Here is a 12,698-nt window from a genome sequence, read left to right on the forward strand (position 1 = left end):
GGGGGGCTATCGCTGTCAAACGTAAACCCTAAGCTTAGGTTCTGATGAATAACGTTAGTCAGGGGTAAAATTTTCAGCTGGGTGAAGTGGATGTTTCAAAAAAAAAACTAAGCGTAAACATAAAAAATGACTAAGTAGCTCAAATAGCTCAAGTATGTCCCGGTACTAGTACCTCCTTAGCCCCTCAGTGGCACAGCGGTGTGTCTGCGGACTTACAATGCTAGAAACTGGGTTTCGATACCCGTGATAGGCAGAACATAGATAGCCCATTGTGTAGCTTTGTACATAACTTAAAACAAAAAAAAAAGTACCGCCTTAAAAAATATGTTCCGATTCTCAGTACCGGTAGAATTTCAGCCCTGACTTTAATTGTTTTATTGCTAAAATTTAAAAAACTAATCGGATACTTGCATGAATAAAAGAAAAAAAAACAGTTTTATCTCGACTCTAGTTTCTTATGCAAACAAAGCACAGATAGCCCATTGTGTAGCTGTTTTGAAATAAAAGGACGCACGAATTAAATTCTCATTACTTTCCCCTTTATAAATGTGTCTTTATACTTGTATTTGCTATTTATATGCATACGTTAAGTCTCCAAATGTATACACCGGCGAGTATGTTATTGCACGTCATGATGTCACACAAAAGTTTAAAAGATAATTAATAAGCCGTATAGTTTTCTTAATATCGTTGAATTAACAAACCTACTGAAGCGGTAGCAGTTTGTAAGAATTTAATTACAGTACGTTATAGTTTATAGTATTCTTGATCATCACAGTTCGTGTTTAGCAGGTGTTCGAACGAAAAAAAGATATGGAGAAAATCACAAAAGAAGTAACGAAGTTCTTTTGATGTTCTATTTGTTCTTTTTTGTTCTTTGTGTTTCTACAGAATTACGAAAAAACAGATGCGCACTAATTTTTAAATATTACCGAACAAAAAGTTTCCTATAAATATCCATTTCATGTAATTTAAAACTTATTGTTTGTATAAAACCTTCCCTTGTTTACAAGTAGTCCATGCACATACGTGTCAATTCGGCCTAAAGATTACATATACTATTAAATCTAAATGTAGGCCTTAAAATAGCATGTTTGTGTTCTGTTTCGCAGTCATATTTCTGTAAAGTTTTATAATTGCTTTGTGATGTACTCATGAAATATAAGAGTGGATTAATTTGTTGGAAAAATATTGGAGGAAACTGAACACCTTTTTAATAAAAAAAAATAATTATATGATACTTTTGTAAAGAATTTGATGAATCTCCACGATCAAATTAGAGAGTTATAAGGTTTGATAAATTATACTTTGTCTGTCTCTTTCGCATTAGAAAGAATTAGCATATTTTCTTTTGCTGTAGGCCTGACACGGCCTGGTGGTTAGTGCGCTAGACTCGCAACTTGAGGCTCGATGACTCGAATCCCCGTCACCGATCGTGCTCGCCTTTTCAGCAGTGCGGCGTTATAATGTGACGATCAATCCCACTATTCGTTGGTAAAAGAGTAGCCCACGAGTTAACGATGGGTGGTGATGACTAGCTATCTTCTCTCTAGTCTTACACTACTAAATTAGGGACGGCTAGCACAGATAGCCCTCGTGTAGCTTTGCGCGAAATTCAAAACAAACTAAATTATATCCATTTATTATCGAGTCCTAACCATTTTTCAAAATCCTTATTTGTTACCCAAACAATGAAAGTGGTTAACCTTTAGTGTGACCTTGACCTTTGAGCTACGTTCACCAAAAGCTAATATTTTGGTTTTGGGGAAGGGGCACTCAACCCTTGTACTAAATGTGACAAAAATGAGATGAAACCTTTCGAGTTACGGATTTGCCCTACAATATGACCTTGACCTTTGAGCTACGTTCACCAAGAATTAATCTCTTTATGCTTTGAGTCTGTGTGCCAAATTTGATTAAAATGATATGAAAATAAATAAATCTTAATGAACTAAACTGTATAAGGTCTTATATGTTCCCTTGTCGTTATGTGTTCCAAAAATGAAAAATAGCATGTTACATGTTGCAATATACTCCTAATATAAACGCCTAGCAACAATATATTCGACAGATTACTCCTAATATAGATGCATAGCAACAATATATTCGACAGATTACTCGTAATATAGATGCATAGCAACAATATATTCGATAGATTACTTCTAATATAGATGCATAGCAACAATATATTCGATAGATTACTTCTAATATAAATGCATAGCAACACTATATTCGATAGACTACTCCTAATATAAATGCATAGCAACAATATATTCGATAGATTACTCCTAATATAAATGCATAGCAACAATATATTCGATAGATTACTCCTAATATAAATGCATTTCTAACACATATTAACAAACTTTTTGCTTGTTAAACCTACCGAATTGTCCTGTCACGGACATGTTTTAGTTGTTGGTATTTCAACCACAACATATCTTCGAGTTTGAAACTTAGTGAAAAACTCTAATAACACAGGCCTGCGAATTTAAACTTCATAAAATTTGTTTCGGTTTTAATAACGGTTTTTCCATAATTCAGGTACGCAGATTTCGAAAATAATATTCATTTTTTTCTATCATGTAAGGATTTTTTTTTACAAATCGGGAAGAAAAAAACTCAAACTTAGGTCAAATTATTATTTCGTTTACCGCAAAAACATTTTATATTATTATGTTTAGGTTCTAGAACGATCGATAAGACTCTCACGTCGCGATTGGTCTAGAGAAATCTATAGCCAGTGGTTGTCAACATTTTAAGCATAATAAAATATGACCCGATTTCAATGAAAATGATTCACTATGTAAAAGAACGTATGACGTTTTGTGAAAAATCTGTACGCGATGGAAAAAAAAAAATGATATCATTTTCGTATTCAGCGTATAGTAATTACTGTAGAGCATGTAAACATTTCAAGACAATAAAACCATCGCAGGCCTGTGTTATCTTTTGTAGTAAAACTGTATATTTTTATAACTCTTTGTTATGAGTAGGTTTACTTATGAATACAATTAAAGGTGTTTGTGCGTATATATTGAACTCAGAACTAAACTTTATAATTAATTTCCTCCTAAATGAAAATAATATGTATGCTCTGGGCCATCTTTGGATCGCATACGTCATTTTAATCTCTACAAATCTGCATTAAGTGTTTCCTTTAAACACCACTCCTGCTTTCGATGTGTCAAAACGAAGAGATTATATTATAATGTAAATCTTGGTAAATTAATAACACTCGAGTATGGTACACACACACACACACACACACACACACTACTCTCCAACATCTACCACTTGGTCTAAATTTGCCAGCCATACAGTTACTTGGTATTTTACTTTAGAATCTCAATATGGAATTCTATAAGGCTTTGTACCTCAATAAATTTATAATTATATCTTAGAAGCTTACAATATTCGCTGTTTACCGACATCACAGTCTGATAAGTAAGTTACTAAGTTCATTTCTAATCATACAGAGCACTCCAACATGAATATTTTGATGTACGTTTTAATTTCTATATTCTTTATTTGTTATTATATTATTGGAACCGTGCAAATGTCAAAGGTTATACAAAACACCTCCCATGTGAATGTTTTGATAAAATGTATGTTTTAATTTCTATAGTGGTTATTTCTTATTATATTTGCTAGAACTCTCGAGTACTGTCTGGATGTTGGAAGTATCAACCTCTCAGCCATTAGGACTATCCGTGTTCTTCGTCCACTTCGCGCCATTAACAGAATACCAAGTATATTTCACATCATATTTACTTAAACTATAACAAACTTTCTTGTTGATGGTGATATCATAATGTTTTCCTCCTAATTTACCAGTACGAATGTTGAAAGTTGTCGTAAGTTTTATTATTATCTTCTGATCAAAATAAGGTACATTCATAGATAAAATCTAAAAATTAATACACAAATTAAAATAAGTAATATATTATCCCGTTCTTATTTATAATGATTAGAGTACATTGGTTCTTTAGTTGTGTACACTCGCTGTTAGCGACATTTTCGGTCATAATCCTAACAATATCTAACGAGGTTTGGTCTGCTTGGGAGATTTAAGTTATTCTTAAATCCGTACACTAAGCTAACAATACGAAATAATTCTCTTAATAACAGATTTAATATATATAATATGTATTAAATATGTAACTAATACTGTTAAATGAATAGAACGTTATGTTGTCACCAGATCGCTGTTTGATTTTCAGTTTTTTTACAGCTTAGTACAGAAAACAGTTATCGCTAATGCAGATTAAGGATTTTGTATCGATTGAACAGGAAACTTGTGGGAATCTTAGTTTTCGATTATCTACGAAGACAGCTAAACATCAGATATTTCCTAATACGACGTTGAAAGAGATTCATTTGGCAATGAGCTATTGATATAGAAAGCAATTTATTCAGAACTTTTCTGCGACTTCTAATTACATAACTATACATCTCCCTTTAAGTTAATTATCATCCTCTAATCTAATTAACAATGACTACTAAACTGTGATTTGTTGTCTGTATATTCGTTAACTTTTCTTTAGAAGTTTATAAAATTCAGTAACTATCTTCATTATTTGGCCGTGACAATACTTGTGATCATGCAGGGATATACTTACAAACAGTTATCTGGTTCCCGTAAAAAAAGAGGTGCGAGGAGTAAGTAGATGAAAGGAAAAATGTAGAAACTTTTTGCAAGTGGATTGAAAGAGACAGGACACGGTGTTGAAGTCTGATATAAAATAAACACTTGATTTATCGAAGAAAATCGAAGCATGGCCCATCGCCCAATTGGAAGTGGTACTGCATTGTAATATACTTTAAACATTAAGGGACGTTAACTTATCCGATCAGCAAAAGTGACGAATAAAATATTTATACACGGACAAAACTTTATCAGCAAGGCTTGACCCTACAAAGAAACTGTTTGTAGTTAAGCCTAAAGCGTTATCAGCAAGGCTTGACCCTACAAAGAAACTGTTTGTAGTTAAGCCTAAAGCTTTATCAGCAAGGCTTGACCCTATAAAGAAACTGTTTGTAGTTAAGCCTAAAGCGTTATCAGCAAAGCTTGACTCTACAAAGAAACTGTTTGTAGTTAAGGCTTTATCAGCAAGGCTTGACCCTACAAAGAAACTGTTTGTAGCTAAGTCTAAAGCTTTATCAGCAAGGCTTGACCCTACAAAGAAACTGTTTGTAGTTAAGCCTAAAGCTTTATCAGCAAGGCTTGACCCTACAAAGAAACTGTTTGTAGTTAAGCCTAAAGCGTTATCAGCAAAGCTTGACTCTACAAAGAAACTGTTTGTAGTTAAGCCTAAAGCTACACAAAGGAATAACTGTGCTATGCCCTCCACGGGTATCGAAACTCGATTTCTAGCGTTATGAGTCCACATGCTTATCGTTGAGCCACTGAGGCCCCACAAAACAAACAAAACAGAGAAGGTCTTGAAAAAGAGCTAAAACTGAAATTACATAGCACGTGCTCTCTTGTAGTTGAACAATCAGAAAACAGACACTGGAACGCAGAAGTATCTTTGTCTCACGTAACAGTCACAAAGGTATCCTCCTTACAGAACTGGAAGCAACAAATATGTTTTGCATCCAATCGCAACCACATTTAGTATTTTCCTATATTAGTTAAAACTTAGCAATATTAAAAAAAATATTTAGATAACAAATACCTGCTTGAGAAGAGTAAAATATGTAGCATTTGAATATACTTAGAAAAGCTAATATACGACAAAACTACTAAAAATGTAGTTCTATTCAACTGACAGAAATGGGAAACTTTGATTGGTCTTTATGTTTCCTTTCTTACTTACTTGCCCCCACCCCCAGTAGCACAGCGATATGTCTGCGGACTTACAACGCTAGAATCCTGGTTTCGATAGCCCATTGTGTAGCTTTATGGTTAATTACAAACAAACAAACTTACTTAAGTAATTATTTCTCAGGCCAGCTAGAGTTCATATCTCTATTGGATAAAAATTGTCTCAAACTCAAACTAAATAGGCATTCAGAGAGAGTAACTCTGCCACGAAATATGTTTTTTTGTTTTTACTTTTGCAGTAACCAATTTAAGATTTACTCACTCTCGAGAATTTAGGTCTACGTTTCAAAATTAAATCTCTTATCTGATGTTGTTTTCGAGTTTTTACCGTTTTTTGTTTTTTCAAAATCCCAGTTTGTAACCATAACAAGAAATGTAATGGACATTTGATCTACGTTCACCATAAGTTTGTTTGTTTTGAATTTCGCGTAAAGCTACACGAGGGCTATCTGCGCTAGCTGTCCCTAATTTAGCAGTGAAAGACTAGAGGAAAGACAGCTTTCATCACCACCCACCTCCAACTCTTGGGCTACTCTTTTACCAACGAATAGTGGAATTGGCCGTCACGTTATAACGCCTCCACGGCTGAAAGGGTGAGCATGTTTGGTGGGACGGGAATTCGAACCCGCGACCCTCAGATAGCGAGTAAAGCGCCCTAACTACCTGGCCATGCCGGGCCAATTAATCAGTTGATCCAAGAGAATCACTAAACCTCTGTATTAAATTTGATCAAAATCTAATGAAACTTTTTCGAGTTACGCTGTCCACACAAGAAACACCCCACCCCTCCCCCAAGAGATAAGGTAATAATGCCACATTTATAAAATGTTACTCAAAAACGTTTTGAAGTTTAAAAGAAGGGTGTAAAATTTATTGACTCATCACAAAGGATATAATTATATGAATTTATTGACTCATCACAAAGGATATAATTATATGAATTTATTGACTCATCACAAAGGATATAATTATATGAATTTATTGACTCATCATAAAGGATATAATTCTATGGATTAATTGACTCATCATGAAGGATATAATTCTATCGATTAATTGACTCATCATGAAGGATATAATTCTATCGATTAATTGACTCATCATGAAGGATATAATTATATGAATTTATTGACTCATCACAAAGGATATAATTATATGAATTTATTGACTCATCACAAAGGATATAATTCTATGACTCTATTAACTCATCATAAAGGATATAATTATATGATCTATTAACTCATCATAAAGGATATAATTATATTGATTGATTGACTCATCATAAAGGACATAATTCTATGGATTGATTGACTCATCACAAAGGATATAATTATATGAATCTATTGACTCATCACAAAGGATATAATTCTATGAATCTATTGACTCATCATAAAGGATATAATTCTAAGGAATTATTTAGACTGTTGTTCATTCTTCACTAACCTGTGTCTCAGCGGTGAACTTGAATGTTGAGAACACTATATTTCGGGGTTTGATCCCTAAATTGACACAACGCAAATTGCCTACTGTGCTGCTTTGTGCTTAAACAAACAAAATTGTTCAGTGTTTCCTACACAGTGTGACTCTATATCGAACTATTTTGTATATTGTATACCTTCCTAACGTATTTGAAATAGTGATTGTAACTGTATCGTAGTTTTCTGAAAACTTTATTTTTGTTATTCCCTTCGTGGGTGATTTATCGATTGATTATATGAAATAATGATTGTAACTGTGTAGTAATTTTCTGAAAACTTTTTTATTACTTCATTCTTTAAATATTTATTCATTGATTATGAGAAATATTGATTGTAATCGTGGCTTAAGTTTCTGAAAACTTTTCAATAGAGATTCATTCATTGATTATCCTATATCATAAATTATTGTGATTTGTTTTTAAAGAACACCAATAATATGAGGATTACATAGTTTCCTCATGCTGGTTTATTTATTTAATTCCTTGCAGGTATGCGAATCCTGGTAATGCTATTGCTGGATACTCTTCCTATGTTAGGCAACGTTCTCCTTTTGTGTTTCTTTGTTTTCTTCATATTTGGCATTATAGGAGTTCAGCTATGGGCAGGTCTTCTCAGACAGCGATGTTTCATGGAAGAGCTTCCCCCAGGGGTCAAACGCCCAGGGTAATAATTAGTCATTCAAAACTATAATTTATATCTAAGTACATTAACGTAATTACCAGTATATAAATTATTATTATAATAATTCACTTGGAATGAATTTTGGATCTTTTCTGTTTCATGCACTGTGTGCAATAGAAAAGAATACATATTTTTTAATGTAGTTTTTAATGCTGATTTCAGAAATATTATTTAAAATATGGAGAAATGAAAAGAAATGTTTTTATATATTTTTCATTTTGCTAGGTTAGGTCAATTTATGTGAGGTTAGATCAAGTTAGACTAATTAGTAAATAATTGCATGTTTATTCAAATAAAAATTTAATTTCAATAACAAAATTCTTTAAAAATGAAAATATTTTTCCATTTCTCCCCATTTTAAAAATCAATTCTCCAAATTTTAATTTATATTTCTTAAATCTGCAGCAAATTGAAAGTACTTGGAATGTGGTTAAGAGATGTAACAAACGACGTAACAAGTTCGCTTAGCGTCTAGGGCACGAAAATGATGATCTCTTCAAGCAAATATTTAATAATATTTCTGAATTTTCACATTGAATTTGTTACATAGTCATTGATTTCTTTTAAATACATAGGTATATATGTAATGCTAAAAGAGCTTCCTTTGTTTCGTAAAAAAATATATAAAAGATATTTATTTTCATTTCTTCAAACTTTAATTTATATTTCTGAAATCAGCATTAAAACTACATTCAAAAATATATATTCATTTCTGTTTGAACGCGGTGCATGAAACAGAAAGGATCTGAAATTTCAAATAAGGGAATCGTGCCCCCCAGTAGCACAGCGGTATGTCTGCGGACTTACAACGCTAGAAACCGGGTTTCGACACCCGTGGTGGGCAGAGCACAGATAACCCTTGAGTAGCTTTGTGCATAATTAAAAAAAACAAACAAAACAAATAAGGGAATCGTAAAACCTTTACTCAGTTGTTTTGTTACATTAAACTTAAAAGATACTTTTTGGTCTAATATTATTTTTCATCATTTGTAGAATTGTTTATTAGTAACATCATTCAATCTTAAATAAATAATTATCATAATAATATGAACAAACGTATTATAGGATAGGACGAAATTGTCATATCTTAGCAATTCTTCTTTAAAATGATAAGTTATGTGTGTATTATAAATTAATATAAACTTTACACATTCATTGTTTCATCTACCATGTAATTGCTTATAATCGTAGGTTTCTTACATTGTTTTGATAAAAAGTAAAACTATAGTGAAATAGGCTTAGAAGTACTTATTCTCTGTGTAGAGATGAGTGAGCGCCTTCTGAAGTTTATCGTTAATGGGAACATGTGCAATATAAATATATATTTTTTTATTATATTAGTTCTAAATTATTACACATCTTGCCTATACTAGTTATTCAGGTTAAAAAGTTACATTTTTTATTTGACTTGGAACTTTTTTTCTGCAACTGATAAAGTTAACTTGTAAATATTATAGTTTTTATAAAGACTGTTATGTAGTACATTAATACTTTCATATTAGAGCTCCTTTTTTGTTTTACTGAGTGGCCTCACAGGTGGCAGTGAGTGTTGTTAACCAGCTTTCTTCCTTCTGGTCTGTTAGTTTACAATTAGAGCCGGCTATGAGCTGATAATCTTTGTGTAGCTTTTCGCGAAAATTCCAAACAAATAATTTTTTCTTTTTTTTCTAAACACCCAGTAGAGTGTAAGTAAATTAGAAAGGCAGTTGAGCGGGTCATCTAATATTTTTTATTATTCTTTACAATATGTATTGATTCGTCCATTATTCCAAACAATTGATGAAAACTATTAAACTGTAAAGTTTTCCTATTGAACAGCTCATCTGAAATATGTTATAACTAGGTTTAGAAATATTGCGTTTCCCTTAACGAAGGGACGCGTAAGTCTTCCCAAACATTCATCATAACATGATATTCAAGACAGCTATTCGATAGTAAAAACTGCCCAGACGATGCCTTCTTGTTAATCATGTTTCAAACAACGTATTTAACTATATTTTCATTGAGATGTTTAGAAAGTTAGTTATCGATATACATGTACTTGAACTTATTTAGCTTTTATGCTTCTGACAAGATAAAAATAATAATAAAAAAAGGTACAAAAAAGAGGAAAAAAGTTGTACCTTCCCTTCCTCCTCAGAATTATAGAGTTGGCACATGTTCTTAAATGACCAGAAAAGTATTGTTTCTTTGTAATTAAGCACAAAGATACACAATGGGCTATCTGTTCTCTGCCCGCCACGGGTATCGAAACCCGGATTCTAGCGTTGTAAGTCCGCAGACATACCGCCGTGCCACCGAGGGGGGGGTCAGGAAAGTATCTAAAAATATAAAACGTTTAACTGATGGAAATATTTTGTTGTTTTTCAGAACTATTGGTAAATACTGGAGGAATTAAAACATTCTGGCGGTGAAGTTAGAAAAAAACGACCTTTATTCAACAAATAATAATTTTAAGCAAATAAATTTTTATTTCAGTCACTGTTTCGCCATTGCGGCTTCATCAGGGTTAAGCCTTAATAACAAGGAATAATATCCCCAGCAGACAATATAGCTCTACAACATTGCTGTGTACACTGAATGAAGCTTTGGGGACTATTTCTTTATTCCTTTTCCAAGATGATTCTCAGAAGAGCCATGCAGTGTGACTGTTGTGTTCTATGGGTTTGGGATTCTAAGCAAGTGCTAACTAATCCATTCTCACAATTGTTTTATGTGCGAAATAAGTTGTGACGATACAACCATTATAATTCTTCAAAATGAAATCAGATTCAGAAACATCAGAATATTGCCCTTATTCCGCACAACATTGAAATCATAATTTCCAGTAAATCACCTCTTCAACTATAATGTTCAGCTGCATTATTGATACTTTTGTTAACAAGTCCTGAAAGTGAAATCTTTCAAAGCTTTAAATTGGTTTTTAGTGTTAATTTTAGTGCATAAGAAAAAAATTAACAAAAGTAAATTATGGAATTAATTATTACTATATTATTAAACGTCAGTTGTATTTTTCTTTATAAATATTTCGTTTAGATGTTCTCAATAAAGATATAAAATATTTAATGAAATTTACGTTATATCTTTTGATAACTTACTTTGTTTTACAGGTATATATCTGAATATTATGTTGAAAAAGTGAAAACTGTTAAGTAAGAATTTTACTTCCCTAATTCTTTTAGCATGCGTATGCTTTTATCAATAAAAAAAGCAAATTTCTAAATACATTTTAATTTTAATTATGTTTGCTATTTTTAACAAAATCGAAAAAGAAAAAAGGGAATCAAAGCATGATGAAGCGCCAGTGAATGTTCCAGTATATTGTCTCATTGGTGTTAGCATGCAATAGTGCTTCCATCTAGTGGAAGTGTTTTCTATGATGGCGCCTTATTTGAATGTTGTTAACATTGCATGGGAATGTAGTTGCTTACTGGTAATTCTAATATGTCATTTTCTCATTTGTATTAAAAGAATACTTATAATAATTGTCTTGGTTAAAAATGTGTTGAAATAAAAAATAAGTTTTGTTAACTCGAACAGTAACAATGAGTGATTTAAGGGACCATCCTTGTCACATGAGTCAAGGAGTAGTGTATCTATATTATTAAACCTTAAAATTCATCGAACATATTATCAAAGGACGAAGAACATTACAGCCAACAATATGTGACCATCTTGCAAAGTCTCCTGTTTTCTCAATTGTAAATAGTTATAAACTTAGAATATTCATTATTCATGGCTTTACTAATTCAATTTACCTATAAACTGGACTGTGTAGTTTGTTTTCCTGTGGTATATCGTACTGCCAATGACAAACTCAGAAAGTTTGTTAAAGAAGTGGTTTAATCACATTGATTATAAAATTTTCAAAATTTGAAGCTGCACCAGTAATTTTATTTTCTGTACAATGGATACAATAAATTTAGTAATATTATACCATGTTAAAATTGTTTCTAGATGTATCGTAAAATAAAATAGATATGAATAAACTTTTATTGAGGTGTTATGAAAAGTATATTGTATGAAAAACACATTTAACTTTGTAGCAAATTTCATGCAGGTTTAGTTTTTTGTTTCAAAACATATGCTTGAAATTCAATTGTTGCATTTAATATTTTTTAGCCCAGTGTCTTCTTATTACCAAAAACAAGCATCACAGAAAGACTACCTCTGTAGCATGGAAAAAGATAATGGAATGCATAAATGTGAAAAGCTTCCTCACTATCAACATCATGAAGTCATATGCTATGGCTTGGCTTTGCCTCACACCAATAACACACTACCTGATTCTTTTTGTGTGGACTGGAACCAGTACTACAAAGTTTGCCATGCGGGTGATAAGAATCCTTTTCAGGGAGCCATATCTTTTGATAATATAGGATTAGCTTGGGTAGCTATATTTTTGGTAGGTATTTATCAATTCATGTAATTTTGTAAACATATGCTTATACTTCTTATTAACTTAGGTTTGATGTATTATTTTTTTGTTTATTTTAAATTTTACTTTATTATTAACAGTCTGTTTATTAGTGGATTTCATGATGTTACTTATATAGATTTAATGTTGGATCTGTCATATGATAAAAATGACCATATAACTCATGATTGTAACCAATTATTTCCCTAATCTTTCCACCCAGCAACTTTAATAAAATAATTAAAATGACTTTTTCATACACTTACAAATATAAAAAAAAACTAATTTATTAACG

General features: G+C 31.9%; 1 protein-coding gene across 1 annotated transcript in view; it reads left to right on the plus strand.

The window, feature by feature from the left end:
• LOC106471958 (voltage-dependent T-type calcium channel subunit alpha-1G-like) overlaps nt 1-12,698 on the plus strand; it is a 66,638-nt gene that overhangs the window by 2,968 nt on the left and 50,972 nt on the right. Inside the window, exons 2-4 of the mRNA XM_022400566.1 lie at nt 3,655-3,752; nt 7,794-7,968; nt 12,109-12,391. Of these exons, the coding sequence (XP_022256274.1) occupies nt 3,655-3,752; nt 7,794-7,968; nt 12,109-12,391 (556 nt within the window). The remainder of the gene's footprint in view (nt 1-3,654; nt 3,753-7,793; nt 7,969-12,108; nt 12,392-12,698) is intronic.

Source organism: Limulus polyphemus, unplaced genomic scaffold (genome assembly GCF_000517525.1).
Source record: "Limulus polyphemus unplaced genomic scaffold, Limulus_polyphemus-2.1.2 Scaffold4990, whole genome shotgun sequence".
Lineage (NCBI taxonomy): Eukaryota > Metazoa > Arthropoda > Merostomata > Xiphosura > Limulidae > Limulus > Limulus polyphemus.